Source organism: Pholcus phalangioides, unplaced genomic scaffold (assembly GCF_987345545.1).
Source record: "Pholcus phalangioides strain wild (caught in Gottingen) unplaced genomic scaffold, Ppha-v1.0 ptg000008l_1, whole genome shotgun sequence".
Lineage (NCBI taxonomy): Eukaryota > Metazoa > Arthropoda > Arachnida > Araneae > Pholcidae > Pholcus > Pholcus phalangioides.
In genome coordinates, this window is record NW_028301601.1 from 20,657,743 (window position 1) to 20,679,203 (window position 21,461).

At 37.5% G+C, this 21,461-nt stretch overlaps 2 protein-coding genes across 2 annotated transcripts in view; one reads left to right on the top strand and one right to left on the bottom strand.

Moving 5' to 3' along the window:
- Positions 1-18,191, top strand: part of LOC149083971 (uncharacterized) — a 115,138-nt gene extending 96,947 nt beyond the window's left edge. The window contains exons 35-43 of the mRNA XM_089234338.1: positions 158-232; positions 379-450; positions 5,483-5,554; positions 5,960-6,031; positions 8,543-9,411; positions 10,295-10,468; positions 15,272-15,498; positions 15,631-15,860; positions 17,921-18,191. Coding sequence (XP_089090464.1) covers positions 158-232; positions 379-450; positions 5,483-5,554; positions 5,960-6,031; positions 8,543-9,411; positions 10,295-10,468; positions 15,272-15,498; positions 15,631-15,825 — 1,756 coding nt within the window. The 3' untranslated portion in view covers positions 15,826-15,860; positions 17,921-18,191. The remainder of the gene's footprint in view (positions 1-157; positions 233-378; positions 451-5,482; positions 5,555-5,959; positions 6,032-8,542; positions 9,412-10,294; positions 10,469-15,271; positions 15,499-15,630; positions 15,861-17,920) is intronic.
- The window catches only part of LOC149083972 (atrial natriuretic peptide receptor 1-like), a 72,473-nt gene continuing 66,957 nt past the window's right edge, over positions 15,946-21,461 (bottom strand). The window contains exons 20-23 of the mRNA XM_089234339.1: positions 19,403-19,577; positions 18,631-18,729; positions 18,034-18,125; positions 15,946-16,277 (exon numbers count right to left, since the gene is read on the bottom strand). Coding sequence (XP_089090465.1) covers positions 16,206-16,277; positions 18,034-18,125; positions 18,631-18,729; positions 19,403-19,577 — 438 coding nt within the window. The 3' untranslated portion in view covers positions 15,946-16,205. The remainder of the gene's footprint in view (positions 16,278-18,033; positions 18,126-18,630; positions 18,730-19,402; positions 19,578-21,461) is intronic.

Here is a 21,461-nt window from a genome sequence, read left to right on the forward strand (position 1 = left end):
CAAGCTGCTACCAGGGCTGCGCGAAACCGTTTACCTCGTATTAAATTGCGCGCGGGTTGTCAAATTAACCGACTAAGCCGTGAATGTGCAATCTATGAACATTTTCGCAAAACATGTTATTATGTAATAATGCAGATTCTTGTTATATATTTCATAGGTACTTGGAGAATAACCCGATGATCACTGAAATCGAAGGAGAGGCTTTCTATGGCCTCAACAATTTACCGTCTTTGTAAGATTAATTTTTTTTGGACCTTTATTGGATTGGTTACATCTAGTGCTCATTATCTCAATATACGCTATACGTTACACTATGCGTGCGTTAATTAAAAATTCACATAAAATGCCTGATTAATTTCCTTTTTGTTAATTTTATAGGAATTTAACGGGGATTTCTCTAAGTGTTCTCAAAAAGAAAACCTTCAATGGAATGGCGAGTTTGCGGACATTGTAAGGATATTGTTTTCTTGTATCTTGGTAACACATCAAGCTATATTAACCCGCAAGGGGGTGTTTCCGCACACCACCCGGATGCATATGTCGCAATTTTTTTTTAAAATTTCCTATTTTTTAAAATGGGTTATGACCTAATGTAGCTACTTCTAAGGTCTTCTTATAGTAGGGGAAAGTATCAGACACGAAATTCCCCTGTTTGCTCACTTAGATTATGTAGTTAACTGGGGTGTTTACCCCCCCCCCCCCCTTCGCGTCCTGGTGTTACTTTACTTGTATTAAAATGTCTCTCATTTAAGTCGCAAACTTGAGATTAAATGCATACAAATATGTTTGAGATGTGGTTACGGATGGAAAATAGATGAATGAGTCAGATTGGTATTCGTTCAACCAGTGCAAGATCTTTATCAGATCTTGTGAAAATGTCGTGCATGTCGTAGATGGAATGAGCACGTGTTCCATATTTTCCACTGCTAAAATTTCCAATAGATGACTTATTGTAATATTTATGCATTCTTCACAATTTCTGCAATCAATGCAAGGGTGGTATTGTTATCAAAGAAAAAAATTTCCAAGTTTATTCACGAAAAGAAGTCTCTCTGTCTCATCATACAGGCTCTAGCCCTTAAACTGAAACCAAATAGTAATAGAGTGTGCACTCCAACAGAAAGGGAGATGCAGAACTGATTTGTTAGCTTCCAAACCATTTACTCTGAAACTGAAGACGGAAAAAGAAAAAAAAAAGCCGCTCAGAGTACAGTCGAACCTTGCGAATAAGTCACTCCTGGGGCGGTATTCACTGACATTGTTTAAACTATAGTCACAATTTTTCTGATAAGAGATGGACACGGATTGGTTAAATTCAGGTTTTAATCAATTTATGTTGATCTCTTATCTAAAAATTGTGACTGCAGTTTAAACCATGTCGGTGAATACGGCCCTAAGCGTAATGAGGTGATGCGTTATCAGGAATTTAATAACATTACAACCCCATAGAGGACAATTGGGATTTCCAAAAAGTGACCCGGTCAACGGAGTGACGCACTAATGCGGTTTGACTGCATTTGTCAAGAGTATAGCAAGCATATGCCATTGCATAGCAACGAGTATTTGTCAAGAACATACTATCAATCTTTACGTGGAGTGAGTGTAACAATGTAAGAGTTTTCATATCAAATAAATGCAGGAATTTACTCATAATGTCTTCCATTTTAATTAAATGTTTTCAAGATAGATATTTACTAAAATTTCAATTAGAAATGCGTTTCAGAAGAAATTAGTGGGGTGCAAAAAAGCACCCCCCTCCCTCCCCCTGCTCACTCTCGTGTACTTCCCTGTATCGCGAGTGCTCGCGGGTGAAATATAAAGAAGGAAAATAATTTTATGTATATACGATGGTATGTTTCGCTGAAATCCTTGTCGGAGGACAGAAAAAATGTTCAAGAATTTTCTATGAATTCAAAAACGAGTAAATCCGTGTTTCGGAAAAGCCAAAGTTTGCTTTCTAGAGGAAAAGGAAAAAAAAAAAGCCACGTGATGAATATTTTTGTCGCAATAAATCATAAACATTTCAGGACGTATTCAGATCAACAAGATATGCAAATATTTGTGGCTTCCGAGTCAGTAACGTTGATCTGAGACCGAGATGAAAGGAGAAAACCAGGCGGAAACTCTCTGATTTCAGTACATTTTTTGTTTGTACTGTTTCTATCATATACACGTGTACATATACTGGGATGAGGAGAAAGCTTTTGAAGAGCCACCAAACATATTTTCATCATACTGATGAGTTTTGCGCAACCTTCGGTTTGAATTTGAATTGAATATGGTACAACAGCTAAATTGGTAGGATTCTGAAAATGAATATCAGGAATGAATATTAGAAATTACTGAAACGAGTCATAATTACTATGATGCCATTTTAAATGTATAAATTTTGTGGCATATCATTGTTTTATGAATATTTTTGAAATATACGTGTTACGGTAAATGTGATAAATCCAGTGATTATATATATATAAGTTGCCAGATACTATGCACAATCACCTTACTTACCAACCACGACGAGGCTCTGTCGCTTGCATAATTTAAGAACATTGTCCCGGGCGGCGAAAAAAAATTTATTAATTTTCTCACAATTCACAACATAAATGTACACAGATAAGATACATAAATAACGATGGATAAAATAAAGAACATTCGCGAAATGGCATGAATCATCGTGACGTATGCAGAAGAATCAGCTGAAAAAGAAAATAAACATACCTTACAAAATATATGATAATACAAATACGGAGGGGGGTTGGGGGTACATTTGAGGGACCTTTTGACAGTAATCAATGCTCGATTCCGTAGAACTTGTACAGAGAGTAGTTGTGCAGAACTTAGTCAGAGATTAGTTGTGCAGAACTGAGTCAGAGAGTAGTTGTGCAGAACTTAGTCAGAGAGTTGGAGTCATGAGCAAGCAGGAGTTGGAGTCATGAGCAAGCAGGAGTTGGAGTCATGAGCAAGCAGGAGTTGCCGTTTTTCCCCCAGTCAGGCCGATCATCTAGGCCAGTGTTTCCCGAAGTGGGCAATATCACCCCCCTCCCAGGAATCGCGATAGTATAGTCCAGGGTGGCGATAGAAGCTACGGGTATAACATAGGATCCTATGAGTTCGCTTGAATTGGGGAGGGCAATGAGAGAAATAAAATTCTGAAGAATAGATGGAACATAATGTTTGGGGAACTATGGCTCCAGGCGCTACTGGAATGATGCTGGGTTATTCTCTAGAAATTTCGTCTTATAAAGCTCTTAATGGGTCCGGTCGCTTTAGGATGTTTTTTAACATCCATTCATACCCCCTCCACTACAGCTTCTGATGGGGATCGGTTTCATAATCAAAGGCAATATACATAATTACAACCAATTTTGGTAAGTTTGATAAATTTTGCGAAACTATCACATTTACAGGTGATTATGTATAATCCCCAGCCTTAGTGCCAAATATGATAAATCGTACAATATATATATATATATATATATGTACGGAAAACTGGCTGGGTGCGGATGTATTGATATTTAAGTAAAGAAAATTTCGTCTCTGCACTCACGTGGACTCAACCCCGGTCTCTCGTATGCCGGATGAGTGTTCTACCTCTAAGCTATGAAAGCAGGTAGAATATTCCCTCCTTCGAGCGTATATATGCTAAATGAATCCGGTGCGATGGTATTCTTCTAATATCTCGCAAATGACATCAAAACCACTAGATGACGACGTATATGTAGAGAAAAAGACGACCTATCCTTTGCTAATACAATAGTCCCCGTGAGGGCAGAGATGAATTTTCTTTTCCTAAAACATCAAAATATTCTCACACAGCCAGTTTTCCGTATATAATGTATTAACGAAGGATAAGTCGTGGGAAAATGATGTCGTCTTTCTCTACATATCACAAATTGTGGTTATAAATGAATTCAAGATGTGCGGAAAGCCGGCTATATATAGAGATGCTGATTTTATATGGAAGGAAAAATTCATCTTCGCTTCCACGGGGGAATCCGTGTCCCCCCCCCCTCCCCCGGTCTTTCATACGCTGGACGGATGTTCTACCACTAAACTATGAAAGCAATGCCCCGTGGTTTTTAGTCCTCGTGGAAGTAGAGATTAATTTTTTTCCCCAAAATGTCAGCAACTACATTTTGCAAGTTTTCCACATATTTTGCGTTTAAAAGTGGAGAGGACGTCTTTTTCTACACGCCAAAATGAATTACTCAGCTTTAACGGATATTTTGTTCAATCTTTAGTCTAGGATGATGAATTCGATCGGTGATGTTGATTATGTTTAAAAATGTTTAAAGCTAACATTACAAGACTGGTGAGGACTTATAATTTTCAATTCTTATAACATTCATTGTCATGGAAATATGTGCAGTGCATCCATAAAGAACGGGTTTCAATTTGAGCACGATTTCTTCCATATTTATCATACTTGGCAACTTCATTCCATAATTATGCACATTTATCGCTAAAATTGATGAATATCGGAAAATTTATAAAACGTACTGAGACGATTGGCGATTCTTCATATTAACGGGTTTTTATCACAGTTACTACAACATATTTAGATTTTTTCATTATATGCATAAATATATGTATGGGGTTATATATATTTATATTCTGTAAATAGACCGATAAACTCAGAGGGTTGTTAGTAGGCATCAAAAAGAACAGAGATTGCAGTGGAACATGGCGTCGCAAACCACGTTGAGAGGGTGAAAATCGCGAAAAACGCATGCAGGATCTGGGTCCAGAGAAGACGAAAGGTGGATGTCAGTTGATCGAGGAATGGTGGGTTCGCCCACCATATCTGACGTAAGCAGAGTCGCGACACGCATGCACTGGGGATCACGCGCTGCCGACGACGTAAATTAGCGCTATTGCGGTAGTAAGGACGTGTAGCAAGCAGTTAGTTGTCTGTTCCAACGAGTATCGAGACGGCTGACTACATAGACGAGGAATACGCTGATATGCATGTTATTTACGCTCGAGCAGATGGCAATGGGCGCTTAGCCCAACGGATGTACCACAGCAATATCCGATAAAACGTTGTCCGCACCATACTACCTTCGCCACGATCGAAGCCGTCTGGGAATCGTTTTTATGTTGTTGTAGACTGTGCGATGATGTCAGCGGCCGCCACTTATAACAACTCTTGTAATAAATAATCAAATAAATCTTTTTGTCATTATTATTGTACTTTTTGTCGTTCCAGCGGGACGTCGAAACCTGCATGCGTTTTTCGCGATTTTCGTCCCCTCAACGTGGTTTGCGACGCCATGTTCCATGTTGCTAGTTAAACACCTTCTTAACACCTTGGAACGAAAGAAATTGCATTTTATATTGTTAAAAATTATCTGAAAGTATAATCTTTAGAAAATGATTTGATATTGGATTTGATATCTTTATTATCGCTTATCATTATACTATATGATATGTGAAATTCCTCTCTTATTTATGTTTGAATGTATTTTCATTCTCTTCATAGAAACCTGAGTAATAACATGATCAGAAAAGTAGAAAGTGGTGCTTTTATTGGTCTGCATTCAGTTACCATATTGTAAGTCTCGTTAATAAATACGCATATGGTATTTACTCAAAATCACGTGTTTAATAAAATTTCCAATGTTTCCATTTACAGTGATTCGAACGAACTAGAAAAATTTCCAGAAGGTTTCCGAGTGGTAAAACAAACATTTCTGTGTGTGTCGATATGTAATCACATTGTACATCGTGACATTTAAACGCGGAGAGAGCTCTTTACTTCATTTCTTGGAATTTCTCATTAACAATCCCTTCTTCGACATTATTTCGTACATCGATTCGCTACGGATAAAATCTTTGTTTTAGAATAAGTATCTACATTCTGGATGAATAATTCACGGATGTAAATATACTGAAATGTTTTAACAGTGTATATATATATTTTTAAATTTATTTACGTAAAATTTTATTATTTTTTCAGGGATATTCAAGGAAATGATATCAGTGATTTTTCCGCTACGATTTTCAATGGATTGAAATCTTTAGAATATTTGTAAGTGATCGAAATATCTATCGTTTACTGAGCAAGAAATTTCACTTTTTTTCAATCATGTGTATTTGCAAAAAAATGTATACTTTTCAGCCAATTAGACAGGAAAATTGGTATTTTAATGTTTCATATTTTTACAGTCATCACTTCTACATTTTCTGTTAAACATTTTTGAATTACGTATGTATTCCAGTTAGACGATCTGATTAGTCACATAATGAATGCAACTGATGAACTATTGAGGTATATTGTGATTATGAGAGGATCATATAAATTCAAATTTTCTAAGAATTTTACGTAATGTAAAATTCCTGTAGTTCTTAGATATTTCCAAGTACATTGTAGGCTTTTTTGCTCATTCCCATTGATATCATATATTCTTCTCGTGTTCCCCCCCCCTCCAGTCATGTCTAGAAGGATCCCCTTCTTCACCATGGAGCAAAGCTCATCCTGTTTAAGCGACCACAGGACTGTTATGATCTGTAAATAAGCGAGGAGCTGCTCAAGTGCTCAGGACCTGCCCCTCAAGTGATTAAAAATGTGCCGCTTAGATCATTTTTACAAGATTAGTTGTGAGGTCACGGGCAACATCAGATGACTCTGAGTGCCACATTCGGCCCATGGGTTGAGCATTCATGCCCGAGGATTATGACAATCGGGTGATATACATACTAGCAGTGTTCCCTCATCCTTTTTTAGCCCATGGCCATCTTTTGACTATATTTTTTCTCGCCCTCTCGCCCGTCTTATCTAAGGCGCTCTACTTTTATCGGGAAAATCCAGAAAACCGTTCATTAATGTGCCCAAATCTGATATCAAATTACTGTACAAGTTCATTGTCTATCCAAGAGTGGTCACGGTCAGCTTGTCAGCCCAGATGCAGTGATCCACATTTTGAAGTAGAGATAGGTAGATTGTTTCGAGAGCTCCACAGAAGAATCTGATGGCATACATATTTTGTAAGCCCATTTCATTATCATCTGTGACAAACAGCTTTACATCATCTGCATTGTAATGTGGGTATTTGTGAAACCTCGTGGGTAATATCAAAAGTAGTTTTGTTTTTATTCAATAAGTGACAGCTGAAGTCGTAGCTATAAACGGTGTTTCTGGCATTTATAATAACATGACATAAATATGAAATATTTATAGTTTTTTTCTTCTACGGTTGAAGAACATTGAACTAAATCGTACAAGGTTTAGGTTATTAATGTGCTAGTAAGTAATTTTATCCATTTCCTTACATTGGACACAAATACAAATACAACGCCACAACAGGCAAATTGCCCAACGAGGTGGCTGTCTTAAGAACATCATGGATCTCCGAGCCCCTACCTACTACTCCTACACCACACATGCACCCCCCCCCCGCGGAACCCCCCAACGAATCGGTAAATGCGGGAATGTGCGTCTACGTGTAGTGCAACCTGACGTATAGTTTGTTTCTGTGTAATGCTTGTTATGTGTAGTGCTGTCATCTGCCCCCAGTTTTATTAACTATGAGTGAAGTGTTATGGTTGAATGATTTACCGTTGTACACAAATGTTGTACCGTTGTACCGTTACAAAAATGATCTGAGATTTTTTTTTTCCCCCAAGGTGCCCAAGCTTTTAGCTTTTATCAAGCAGACATGACCGCCCAGAAAGACCATCTTGTGGGGGTTTGACGTCAGGTTTTTTTTCAGTCGTTTTGTGTTATTTTTCGGATTTTATCAGAATTTATCCCGGTTTTGAGAGTCGCATGATCTGGCCACCCTATCCCATTCACTTTTCCAACGCCAACAGCATGGATATTTATTATTAGAGGTTTGACTAATTATGTATTTCTAATTTATGACCACATTCTTTTTGAATTTTCGTATTCTTTTCAAAATTTCGATTTTAAAATAAAAGCATCTCTTTCGATACTTTTATGGATATAAATCAATTTTTTTTAACGCAAGTAGTAAATACAGTGATAATATTTTTCGGGCACTTATTTTTCCCAAATTTATTTTTCGCCTCATTTATGCCCAAAACAATTATTACTAAGTTGCATTCCCGACCGGTCATGTAAGTTTTTGAAGATTTGACCAGCCCTGCACTGCACCAACACTATATTAGCATTTATTCTAGTGGTAATTGTGTCTTTTCTTTTATAATAATTTTCAATTTCTAAGGTATTTGAATTCGAAAAATAAATAAAGAGATGTAAGAGAGTGATAAAATCCCAGTTTTCTAATACCACCTATAGAAGTCCTCCGCACGAAGCTCGCGACGTCACTGAAGAAGGCCATCTCACCTATAGGGATCTAGCAGGCCAGCGCATGCGCCATCTTTACCCTTTTTTGTAGTATATCCAATGGCTATAGGTGAGATTGCCTTCTTCAGCGACGACACAAGTGTCGTGAGGAGGCCATCTTCTACAGATGGTGTTGACTTTTCTTTTTATTTATTCTATTTTTATGTGTATTTTATTGCGGCGAAAAAATTGTAAAAACACCGTTTATGTGTCAACTGCCTGTTTCTTGTATAGGTATAGCGACTCCTACACCTTCTGTTGCATGGCCTCGTCCCAGATCCCAGAGAGCAATTGCCAGCCTCCTCCGGATGAGATATCATCTTGTGAAGATCTTATGAGCAGCCTCGTCCAGAGATCTTTCCTGTGGGTGCTGGGAACCCTGGCACTCGTTGGAAATCTTTTCGTCATCGTCTGGAGGATCAAAACGAAAGATTCGAGCAGGATCAGCTCAACGTTGATCCTGTCATTGGGATTCGCGGATTTCCTGATGGGAGTGTACCTGATAATCATTGCAAGCGTCGACGTTCACTACAGGAGCATATACATTGAGAACTCAGATATTTGGAGGAAAAGCACTTTATGCAAAATCTGTGGATTTCTGTCCACGGTATCCAGCGAAGTGTCCATACTGACTTTGGTGTTCATTACTGTGGACAGACTGATATGTCTCTGTTTCCCTTTGTCTCAGAAGAGATTCACGCTGCAATTCACGTATAAACTCATCGCCTTCTCGTGGTTCGTCGCAGCCTTGATGGCCGCTGTGCCTCTTGTTATCGAACCTTATTTCAAAGGAATGTTTTATGCTCGTTCGGGTGTCTGCCTGGCACTTCATATAACTAACCACAGGCCAGCTGGATGGGAGTATTCCGTGGCGATATTCTTCTGCATCAATCTCATAGCGTTCGTGGCCATAGTGTCGGCGTACACGTACATGTATACGACGATCCGTAGATCGTATATGAACATGAATAGGCTGATGGTGAGGAGAACGAGAGAGAATAAAATCGGAAGACAAATGGCACTCATCGTCCTGACTAACTCTTTGTGCTGGTTTCCTATCATTGTTATGGGACTGATGGCGATGTCTGGTGTGAGAGTTACGGGTAAGTTTGCAACATTGTTTCGATACTTAACACTAACACTTGCTCTAAACGTTATGATATACACTACAGTTATTTGATGAACCATGCGATTGTGGGTGCTTGATGGCGTGTTAACAGCGAATAAACAATGGTAGACCTCCTTGAAATACCAGACAGACATCCGCCATTTTTGAGCAAAAGTATGACGTCAATATTATATCCCCACATTGGACGGCTAGTATTTAGCACCCGAGTGGTACAATGGTAATCTACCACCATGAAGGCTACTGTAGACTCGGACTCGGGGAAGAAAATATAAATAACAAATTCTTTCCCTATCGAACGTGAGACGACCATTGATAAATGGCGCCGATTAGTAGTAAATTTCTGTATGGAGATATAGCCGGAGTTGGTGTGCAGTAAAGAAATAGTACGGCTTTCGCCAATGACTGTTCATTTTCCTACTCTTTTTTCCAACGATTTAGCTGGTCGACCACCGGTTAGATGGTTAGAAGGTGGCTACGACCACCGATAGCATTCTTGTGCATACACGCGATTTGTTTCCCATCTTGTTATTGCTCATTGCAGCTTTCAGTGGACGGCCAACCTTGGACGTTACTAATAGCGGAAAAAACAGTTTTTTCTTCGCAAATGGAGGACCGTGAGTCCGCTTTTCTTTATAAGTGCCTTAACTAAGAATAGCCTTCGATGAAGCCCCATTACAGTGTAGTACTAGAAGTCACCGGGATACCGTAACAAGCATAATTTCTCAAATTCTCGCATCCAATAATATCTAATCGACATAACATGATTGAAAAGTTACCAACATTGAGGTAGTTGGGTTTTTCTTAATTTTTTAAATTTAGTATTGCGCAGATTATGACTCACCCTCTGTATTTATCAGGGGAAGCTTACGCATGGACAGCCGTTTTCGTTTTGCCTCTGAATTCAGCTACTAATCCATTGATATATACGATATCTTCATTGCATTTTCACTCATCTCTACTGTCCCGTTTCGGCCTTAGTTCCAAAGATGGCCGAGGTTCATATGGAAGTAAACATGCGAACCCGAACGCAAGTGAGTAAATTTTCTTGTTTTCCTCTTTACACGTAATATGCTCTACATAAGTATCAATGAAGGTTTTTTTTTTGTGGATAAAATATCACTCCGTTTCACAAAATAATGTTGATAATATTAAAGTATTTTGCAATTATCGGTTATCATTCTCAGAGGTATGATATTGCTATAAATATAACATCCAATATAATTAGCAGAATCAGTTGGAGAACAAGCAGATTAATATAATTTTTTACATATTGGGAAACTGTTACAAGGAAATAATGAACTAATTTCTCTTCATTTTTATCATCAACATTTATTATAATAATGTTCATCTCAAAACATGAATATTCATTTCGTAATTTACGAGGGAATATTTGTTTTCTTTGCTTGTGTTAAAATTTGGCTTCTTTATTTATTTTTTAATTTTCGACGTCCTAGTTTTCATTAAAGAAGAGATTTTACTTTAATTTAAAATTCTTTTAAAGAATTTTACTTTTCTATCGTACATGATACACGGAAGTAGCGGAAATTCTTTCAAAATACCGTGAGCCGCGGAGGCGATGTTATGATTCGAGTTGTTGGTAAAGTCTAGGCTCAGCAACGATGTGGGCCATATTTTTCTCGAAAGTTGGCAATACCAACCCGTGGCGAAAGATGGAATGATCCGGAGGGTTGTGGCGAATGCTATGTATATACCATGGAATACTATGGGCTGGCTTGAGTTTCAGGGGTGATGAGGAAAAAAAAATCTGATGAGGACGGGCGATGAAACAAAAACTTTTGAAAACTCTGATGCAGCCCACTAAAATGTTGTTAACAGTCTCTCGGCATACTCAGTGATCATATTCACTCATAATTTTTTTTTCTACGAAGGTGATAATAATGTGGTGATAAATTTAGCTTAAACTGTAGAAATTGGTTGGAAATGCCTTGGGCATCATTCGGACATTTGAACTGGTCCTACCTAGAACTCCTTAAAATACTAGACTGACTTGTCCACCATCTTTGAGAAAATCGTGACGTCGGTTTAATCGCTATATAAATGTTGCTCCCTATCCTGCATTTTTTAACGATTAGACGTCACTTTGAACAAATAAACTTGTTTTGCTGCTACAAGATGGAAGAAGATGAGTCCACACCCTCTCCCTATCTAGATCCCTAAATAAACCATATCCCTTATCCTGTTTTTTCTTTTCAACGATTAGTTTCCTTGGAACCGAAAACAATTCCTCTTTGTTCAAGAGTTCACTCTATTTTATAGGCAACATAATCTCCCCTGGCCCGATCCAAGCTGAATGAAGAACCGACAGACCTGATTAGAGAGTAATCTTAAGGAGTCATTCCGCTTCTTTTTCTGATCCATCAACAATCTTGTTACAATAATGATAATAATGCTGGGAAGATGTCTTGAGCTAATATATTGCAAGCTCATATAAAAATATTTTCATGAAGAATTCATGCCTAATAGAATCAACAATGCATTGTTAATCAATACTATTAATACCAATCCACGATTGAGACGTTTTATGGTTAGGTCCAGTGTAGCTTGAAGTAATTGATATTCTACAATTGTCAGTCGCGAATTCTATGAAGTGTCGATGAATTATTGGGTACATTTTATATACATATCGCTAGATATTTGAGATATCAATGAACAAAGACGTGACCAAGTCGATTTTGGATTGAGACCCCAGGTGTTAAACTAGAGATAAACATGGAAATTCATCATTTTTAGCCGCAAAATTGTGAGCCACCATCATCATTTTCCACGTAAGTCTCACAGAGCTCTTTGTTTCCGATTGTAAGTATAGCACGCCAGAAACAGTTTACAGCGATAAACTGAATTGGCTGATCACCAAAACAAGTTTGTTAGTTTTGATGGACTATCTTATCTGAATCAGGTTTTTTTTGAGACAAAACGTGACAAAACCTCTTCTCGTCACGGACAATCCTCTCCAAAAGAATGCGAACGGTCTTGCAAATCTAATAAGAAAAACTGTAACAGGCTATATCAAAGAGAAATATGATAGAGAAGATGGACTCAATTCTGAAAAAAAAAATAAAACTTTTCAAATAACGCGTTTTATATTACTATTATTTTCTTTACATGTATATACGTATTGTTTCTTAGGACGGAACGCGGTCTTATGTGTTTTTATTTCATATTCACTCCTTCCGATACTGTCCTGGAAACTTTCTTGAAGGAGATTCAGGGGGAAAACCCTTTTCTCTCCTCTCTTCTTAACTCAGTTCTCTATTGTTTTTTACTCTGTTTTGTCCGTTTTTCGGCCAAAATAAGAAAGGGAAGTAAATTTAATAACCGCCCATTTATTGGAAAGTGCTACTGAAAGTAACGCCTTCGTATAAGAGAGCGAAGAAAAAAAAATTTCGGATTTCTTTTTCCACTTCATATTTCTTCTCATAAGATATATATGAAAAGAAATCTTAAAATAGTAAAGGAAAGAAACAAACAGTGAATTACATTTTGAGAAAGAGAGAAAACAAATAAATGATTGAATTTTGCCGAAATTGCGTAAAAACATTTCTTCTGTTATTTTCTTTCTTTGATTCTCTTTCACTATTGTTGTTGTTGTTATTGCTATTCTTTTTTTTTTTTGGAGAAAACGAAAGCTTGTAACTTGTAGCGAAATGGACAGAAATAGGAGGAAAAAATGAAATAAAAATGAAGTTATATGCTATACGGCATCCCGAACTAACAAAAGAAATATTCTCTTAAGCTAACAATTGTAGGGAAAACAATCCTTTTTGGAATGTGATTATTGTTGTTTTTCTCCTCTGCGTTTCCAAGTATTCATTTTTTTTTTTTTTCACGTGCGAATACTATATACGCTAATAGTTATAAACTGTAATTTTTAGTTGATTTTATTTCAATTCTATTAACCAGAAGGTGAGATGTTTAAATTTTTTGTTGATGATTTAATTTAATAATTATAGTAGGTATTAGTCTTTACGAATACTCAATATTTATAATTTAGTATAAAATTAAAAATTTCACAATTTCGTATGTATGAGGTTCACAATGATATACGTATGTACTATATGTATATTTCTTTTTCCTTTTTTTTTTTTAGTAGTTAACTTATGCTTATTTGTTATTTTTCTCAATTTTTAATTATATTAAAAATTCAATGCATTAAAATTTTCTTGAACTGTTGGGATAACTGCATGTAAGCTGCAGTAATTTGATTATCAAACATTCGATTTTACAAATAAGTATATTTTTTCATAATTTGTCGTCTTGTATAGTAGAATATTCACGTATAAAATTTAAAAAAAGAAAAAAAAAAATATATATATATATATACATTTCGACGTGAAATTATGAAAAAATATACTTATTTGTAAAGTACAAAGTACATAAGTACATGTAAAGGCTATAAAACATATATATATATGTTTTATATGCTTGCGCAGTTTTGTAAGTGGGTCTGGGTTCGAGTCCCGCTGGAGTCCAGATCACTTTTTTTTTCTGAACTCACCTCGGCATAATATCCAGAAAATATTTCTTTTTTTTATAAGTTAATTGTTTTCTCATCTAAGCTCAAGCATCCCCTGAACCCTCTCTAATAGCTTCCAAGGAATCAACTGACACCTTGTAAAGAACTTATTCATCCACAACTTATGTTGCATTTTTAGTCAAGTTTGAGGGAGGGCCTTGTTGCCCGCGCGCGTGTGTTTCGTCCTCTTAACTGTTCAGAGGCAGTACAGAAGGGAATACATTAAAAATGTTCATGTTAGTTTCTGGTAATCGTACAGTGATTTGTTTTCCTTCGAAATAATAATGATTCTTCACAGTGAAAAAAAAGGAAAGGCACTGGTGAGTGAACGAATATATAGAATATACAGGCATACGCTAAGACCATGTGTGCTAAAAATACTTTCATATAATTTGAGCAAATTATATGAACGTATTTATAGTTATTGTACCAAAGGAAAAATAATCGTACAGTCTAATGCACGAATTCACAGATTTTAGCTTGAGGCCATTTGTTTTGGACCATCGAAGACAGGGTCTTCTTAACTTATGGGTCGCGATCCAAACTTGGGTCGCTTGGGGTCCCGAGAGGGACCATTGTGCAAATCTATAAACAACCAGGGTCTCTGACCTATGGAGTTCCGACTCAGACGTGATTCACTGGGATTTTGAAGTCATACATATCCACTTATTCCATTCGCTGGGGCATCCAAGGTGGGTCGTAAAAATCCACTAAGCCAAGAACTCAAGCTATGGGTTACAATCAGACTGGATTGGCAACGGCTTCCAAGAGATTGGGTCATAAAAATCCAATAACAGCCAGTCGATCTTGAGGTATGTTTCACTACTCGGACTTGCTTGGAAGGGGGTCCAGGATGGGTCGTTCAAATCCATTTACAGTTGTGTTGTAAATTCACTTATGCGTCACTAGTTTCACTAATTTTGAAAAAAAAAGTCGCATAAGTGGTGAAGCTGATTTTGGGTCGCAGCTGAAAAAGGTTACGAACCCCCGTTCTAAGAGCTGAGCTAATTCTTCAAAGGCCTATTGTTTTAGAAAAAAAAATTGATGAAATCATTTTGATCACACTCGTTCCGATTATCGCATAGTTATCGTAAATTCTAATAGATATCACATTCCGCTCTTGGCCTGTACTATATTGTAAATTAATGGAATACTTTAAGAATAAGCTGGTCAAATAAAACTCTCAAATCACCCGGATTGGCCACGTAGGCCGGAGTTTCTGCAGTCATGATCTTTTATACGTTGTATATAAAATACCCATAAAAATATATATCTATGTATTTTTTTCATTATTCTCCAGACACTAACCAAAGTAAACGGTTGCGGGATCAACTCAATTCTAGGCCATTCAAGCCCCCTCCTGGTTACATCTCGCTCTTACAATATTTACGAACGGTGCCTAACCTCAGACCACGCCATCTTCTGAAGATATCCGCCGCAGTTTGCAGAGTTCTTAAAGAACTGCACGAGAACAGTTACGCTCTTGGTGGGCTAGACGTGAACGCTGTGTTTGTTTCTGAATGGAAGGTAAAATGCGTCTACGTACATATAATAAGCTCTAAATTTTCTACTCTCAGATACCTCACGATATTTCGTTCCTCGAGGTGTATCTTGGAATTCAGAATTTTTTTTGTCGTGTCTATCTCCCATGTTTTACAGAGAGGTGATGTAGACTCACTCCAGGTATATGTCCCAGATTTCGGTGCGTATAAGATAGTCAACAGTCCGATCAGTGGTATTCCTGATGACACCGCTGTCGACATGGAAGAGTTCGGTCTGCTGGTGAAGAAGATGCTCAGAGTCTACCACGTCACGTCTCGTTCTAATGACCCAATGCAAGGAACAGCTTGTTGACATACTACATTAGTATACACGTAAAAAATATTCAGGTAAAAAAAAATCCGTTCAGTTTATCAATTTATTTTGTTTTTAGATTTAGTTGACGTTGCAAAAGTATCGATTTTATCGATTGCATGAACACAAAAAAGCTCGTTTATTCAAGAGTATATTCAAATAAATAATCAGGTTATGAAACAAGATGAAGAAGAGAAATAATCACGACATGCGTTATTTTTCGTCCCTGGAGGGAAAAGGAAAGTATAAATGGTTTTTCTTCACATGGGATATTTTTTCCTTGATGATGTATATTACACGTTTGTTTTCATGCAATCTTCGCATATGAATCAACATGATAATCTATAGATTGATGTTCGGTATGTTGTTATTCGTGGCTATCATTGGAAGGCCCCACTCAATTCTTCGGAATGTTCTTCAGTCAGCCAATATGTCTGCATTTTTCCTTTACCCTGAAAATAAAGAAAAAATTGATCATTTATTTATACAAATACAAATACAACGCCACAACAGGCAAATTGCCCAACGAGGTGGCTGACTTAAGAACATCATGGATCCCCGAACCCTTTTTTACCCTACCTACGAGCCCTACCTACTACTGCTACACCACACATGCACCCCGCCCACAACCCCCCGCGGAACCCCCAACGAATCGGTACATGCGGGAATGTGCGTGTACGTGAAGTGAAACCTGACGTGAAGTTTCTTTTTGTTCCTCTGTAATGCTTGTTATGTGTAGTGCTGCCATCTGCCACCAGTTTTTCAAACTATGAGTGAAGTGTTATGATTGAATGATTTTTCGTTGTAGTTTTAATTGTAGTAATAATTTTTAGATACTTTTTTACATACAATGAAAGTCCGAAATGCATATAACACAGGCATATTAAAAAATAATATAAATATATGAAACTGTGTATGACTTGAATCGTAAAATGCTTATTATCATAATCAAAAAAATAAAATTATCAAAAAATCGAAAATAGTAAAATTTCGTGCATAGATGACGATGTGAAACTTATATTTGGTTAACACTGGTCACGAATCATGCAAGTGACCCAGAGAGATCTAGCGCAATCCACTTTAGCAAAATAAATGGCGTGTCGTTTTTGATGAGTCTCCCAAGCTATAGAGCAGGGATTATTAACATTTTTCTATTACACTGATTCTTTAAGGACGTAAAATGAATTGGCAGGCCTTCAACATGGCATTTACATAATATGAAAATTCGAGCATTCAACATCTGCACTCTAAAATATAAGGGCCAGATGGCAGCATCAGTGAGAACACCAAACAAGCAAAACTCCGACGAAGTAAATGCGATATGGGGTCCCGCACATACGAAGAAACACGTATTCTGGCATATACCGATTCGTTAGAAATTCCGCAGAATAACGTGTAGGCTTATGTGGTGCATGTGCGGTTAAGTTGTTGTCCTGTTCCAGTAAAATGAAGTCCACAGACCCGTTCACAAAATAACCTCCAGTATATAGCAATCAAAAACAAAGAGCTGTTGTTATTAATTGTTTTTTTTTTCAATCCATGGTTTCCTGAAATCTTTCCAAGGACTGCCAAGTGGTTCGTGGACACCTGCTCACAGGCGAAGATAGACTTGGAAGTCTGGAGGGCACGGTCATTATTGCTGGGGGGGGGGAGATGATGATGATGTCAATTCATATATACATATATACATTAGATCAGTTGACTCCACCTTTGACGCTAGGGCGGGGGCAATATCCCCCCCCCCATTTCCACCCATGCACCTGCTTAAGAACTCCGGCTTGATTCAGTACAAGAAGAGAACTTATCTTCTCTTTTGTGTAAAACTTTTATTCTTGTTCTTCAAAATATTTGAAGGTTCAGCACTGTCTATGTGTGAGAACTTGAACTCCTGTTTTTTATGGAAAAAAAATATGTACAGGGAAATCATTGCACTGCAAATTTCATTGTCATATATCAATTGACTGATCCTCTTTAGCTGGCAAACGCATGAGAGAGTTCCATATTTATATGAGAGGCTGTGGCTGAATCAAAAACCATTTTATTTATGAAGTTTTACTTGCAACTAAGCTCTACTGTGTTTGTCATCTTTTCTTAGGAACAATACAAGATGCCACAGCTTCTCCATGTTGCAGTTTCTCACGACCACTGGTAAAGGAGAAAAATATATGTGCAAAATACTTAGTGTGTGAGAAGAATACGATGACGCACCTTCACTTCTATAGCTTCTCGAGGAACCAGGACGAAATTCCTGTAATGGTCAAGTACAGTCTTCGTGCTTGGGCTGACATGTATTCTCAGAGCTGTAATGAGAAGATTATGTACGAAAATGAAATGCGATAATAATAAAAAAACATACTATTTTTCTATTTCTTTTTCTCTACAATGATATCCCAGAATAAAATACTAGCCACCCCCCCCCTAGTGGCGAAGTAGCATGCTTGCTACTTGTCTGCGAACATGGAGGCTACCGTCAGGTCCACGGGTTCGATCCAGAAGAAGAATATAGATAACAATTTCTTTTCCTGCCGAACCTGAGGCAACCACTGATAGATGACACCTTCATTTCCGACCCATTTCAATTGATAGTAAATGGTGGTATGATGTATGGGGTTGGTGTGCGGTAAAGTAGAGACAGTATAAATTACTCATATCAGGTAAAACATGCAAAAAATGAATCAAAAATTAGTATACAAATCGTAGGACATAGAAAACACACACACGGTTGTAAGATACGACTGAAATTATTTAAATAATTTTTTTCAGTTTCAGAGAGAAATATATCAATATACGAATGCTGCTACTTACGTTCTCCAGTAGACTCCATCCTGGAAGCTGTGTTGACAGTGTCACCGAACAGGCAATACCTCGGCATTTTCTGTCCGACGACCCCCGCACAGCAAGGTCCTGTTAAAGAATCGATGTTTCATACAGGGATATTTCAGAATAGACTCCCTAACTTTAAGATGGCATAAATGGAAAACAGTGGTAGATGGAAAAATGAAACAAGCAGTTAGTTCATTGGGCAAGCAGCGATTTCAGATACGCGAGCTTGTGAAATTTTATACAGCTTTGACTATTGGTATTGCCATTCGCAAACATAGATCAAACCACATTACTATGGATTCGAAATGTTCACCTTGCTATCAAGGACATCACATAGTTGAATGGTTGATTGGGAAGTCTTTTACCTGCAATGTCTTCACGCCGATGGATGAGCAGGCGTCACTGATGTACTGTTCAAGTTGATACAGGCGATTGAGGACAGCAATGACCTTCAGAATGGCCTCACAGAAAGAAGTCGTAAAATACAACGGTACTTGCACAATGTGTCAGTTAAAATTGTAACTGATTAAAATTCCAGGCCTGTCAATCAAACACACACCACTTGTTTTATCGTTCTATCTATCACTGTTAACAAGTTATGTCATTGCAAACTTAGGTGGTCAAATTCTGAAATACTCCGTATTATAAGATCCCCCATCTATGAGAATTGACACAATGTTCGCAAAATAAATATGAACTATATTTATTACATTAGTTGTTTTTATGTTCATGGAAAATTGAAATGGAAGTGTACCTGTATGAATACCGATTCTTAATTTGAGTTTTTCGTCTGGCTTGTGACGTATACGGAATGTGTCAACTGACGACAGCAATGTCAATGCCATCCTCCCGATTTCACGGGCGTGGCGTAGACCGTTTCTGTCCGGCAATCCGGAAACCACCATGTAAGCATCACCTATGGTTTCCACCTGTTTTGCGAATGAATTGATTAATAATTAGCCAAAAAACAAAACTCCGTGATTTTTTTTCTAAACAGATTAACAGTTTATCCCGAGTGTACTCGAGTGACGCGTTTCTGCCCCTCTTAATTTGGGATTAGAGTTTCATTTGGGATTACAGCCAAATCAGTAATCTTCTCTTTCTAAACGGAAAATAAATCTTTAAAAGTATCTGAATTGTTTGATGTTCAGCAAAGGGGATTCATGTTAATCTCAAAATAAATTCATTTTTTTTTAAAAAAATCACCGTAGGTGTATAAAAGTTACTAATGTTCATGTAACAGTCAGTCCACGTCTCTGCATTTATTATAGAAATACAAGTCCATAAAAGGAAAAATTCCCAACGAGGTGGGTGAGAAAAATACGTTTATAGCAAATATGGATGACCTATATTTTCAAAATACAGCAAACACCTCCCCAATTATAAATGCAATTGTAAAAACTATATACACATGATAAAATATAATACAATGTCTACATAAAATATATTTGTGGTTGTCTTATCTAAGTATGAATAGCTTCTCGATGTATTCCAACATTTTTATCGTGTTTCTTTTTTAAACGTGTCAATTGCGTTGGAATCCACGACCCCCGGAGGTAAGCTATTCCATTTACTACAATCCTATTATAGAAAAACCAACCCGTTACGTCACAACCTGGAATTTTCCCTTACCAATAAATACTGGTGTCCCTTTCTCAAAGCAGTCGCATCAATCATAACCCGCAGACACCTGCGTTCTTTTCCAATGTAAACATATTCAAAAAATGAAGTCTCTCTTCATAATTCAAGCCCCGTGGGCCAAGTGGACACGCGTAGCTCTTCTCTGCACCCCTTCAACCAAGTCTTATGTCCCTCTGTAGGTATGGTCTTCAAGACCTTACGGCATACTCCAGTCCAGGACGATCTAAACTTCGGAAAAGCGGAAGAATGACTTTAGGAGAACGCGAAGAGACCTTTTCGATAAAGAAACCGAACATTCGATTTTTTTGACCACCGCTGAACAATGTTCAAAAAACCTAAGCCGCTCGTCAATGAGAATTCCAAAATCGGTGACCCTAGTTGCATCCGTGATAGTGACAACATTCAACTCGTAAGAGAAACGTGGGTTGTTCAAACCAAAATGAGTGACCATTAAATTGTCAACCCTAAACCTCATGCCCCATTCATTTGCCCATGCTTCAATCCTGCTCAAGTGGGTCTGGAGCAACTCCCTATCGCTTTGATTCCCAACTACCTCCATTAGCTTCACGTCATCTGCGAAAGTGCTAACAATCCCATCGATGCCCTGCGAGACGTTGTTGCGACCGTTAAATTATAACGACCGGTACAAGTCCAAATTTGTTCATATTCATCCCCATGTCATTTTTCCATCCATTATAATAACCCGCAATCCTATACAACGCCCCGTCTCTTTTTGAAAATAAATGCACAAAATCTCTATTTGTCGTCTACTAAGACTGTGTTTGACCTAGAGCCTTGATATTGGAGAGTTCATTACCTAAGTGCGTGCATTTAAAAATTATTACTATTTCATGATTCAAGTGGATCCCGCTTATAACATTTTTTCGAAACCCCGTCATTTAATGAACATTGGAAGCGGGGAAAAGGTTTCAAACGGGAAATCTGGACGAGTATTAGTAAGAGTTGGGACACAATGAAAATATGTCATTAACATAAGGGGAAAACGTTAGAAGCAAGATCCACTGTATTTTCTAATTTGATGCATCTCCACTGTATTCACATACATTATATAAAAATTCATACACATTTTTTTTGTCCAAATATGAATTCTCTTTAAAAGGGGTTATTCTTCAAAACTTTCGGCATAACGTCTATTTCCCATCTAACAAATG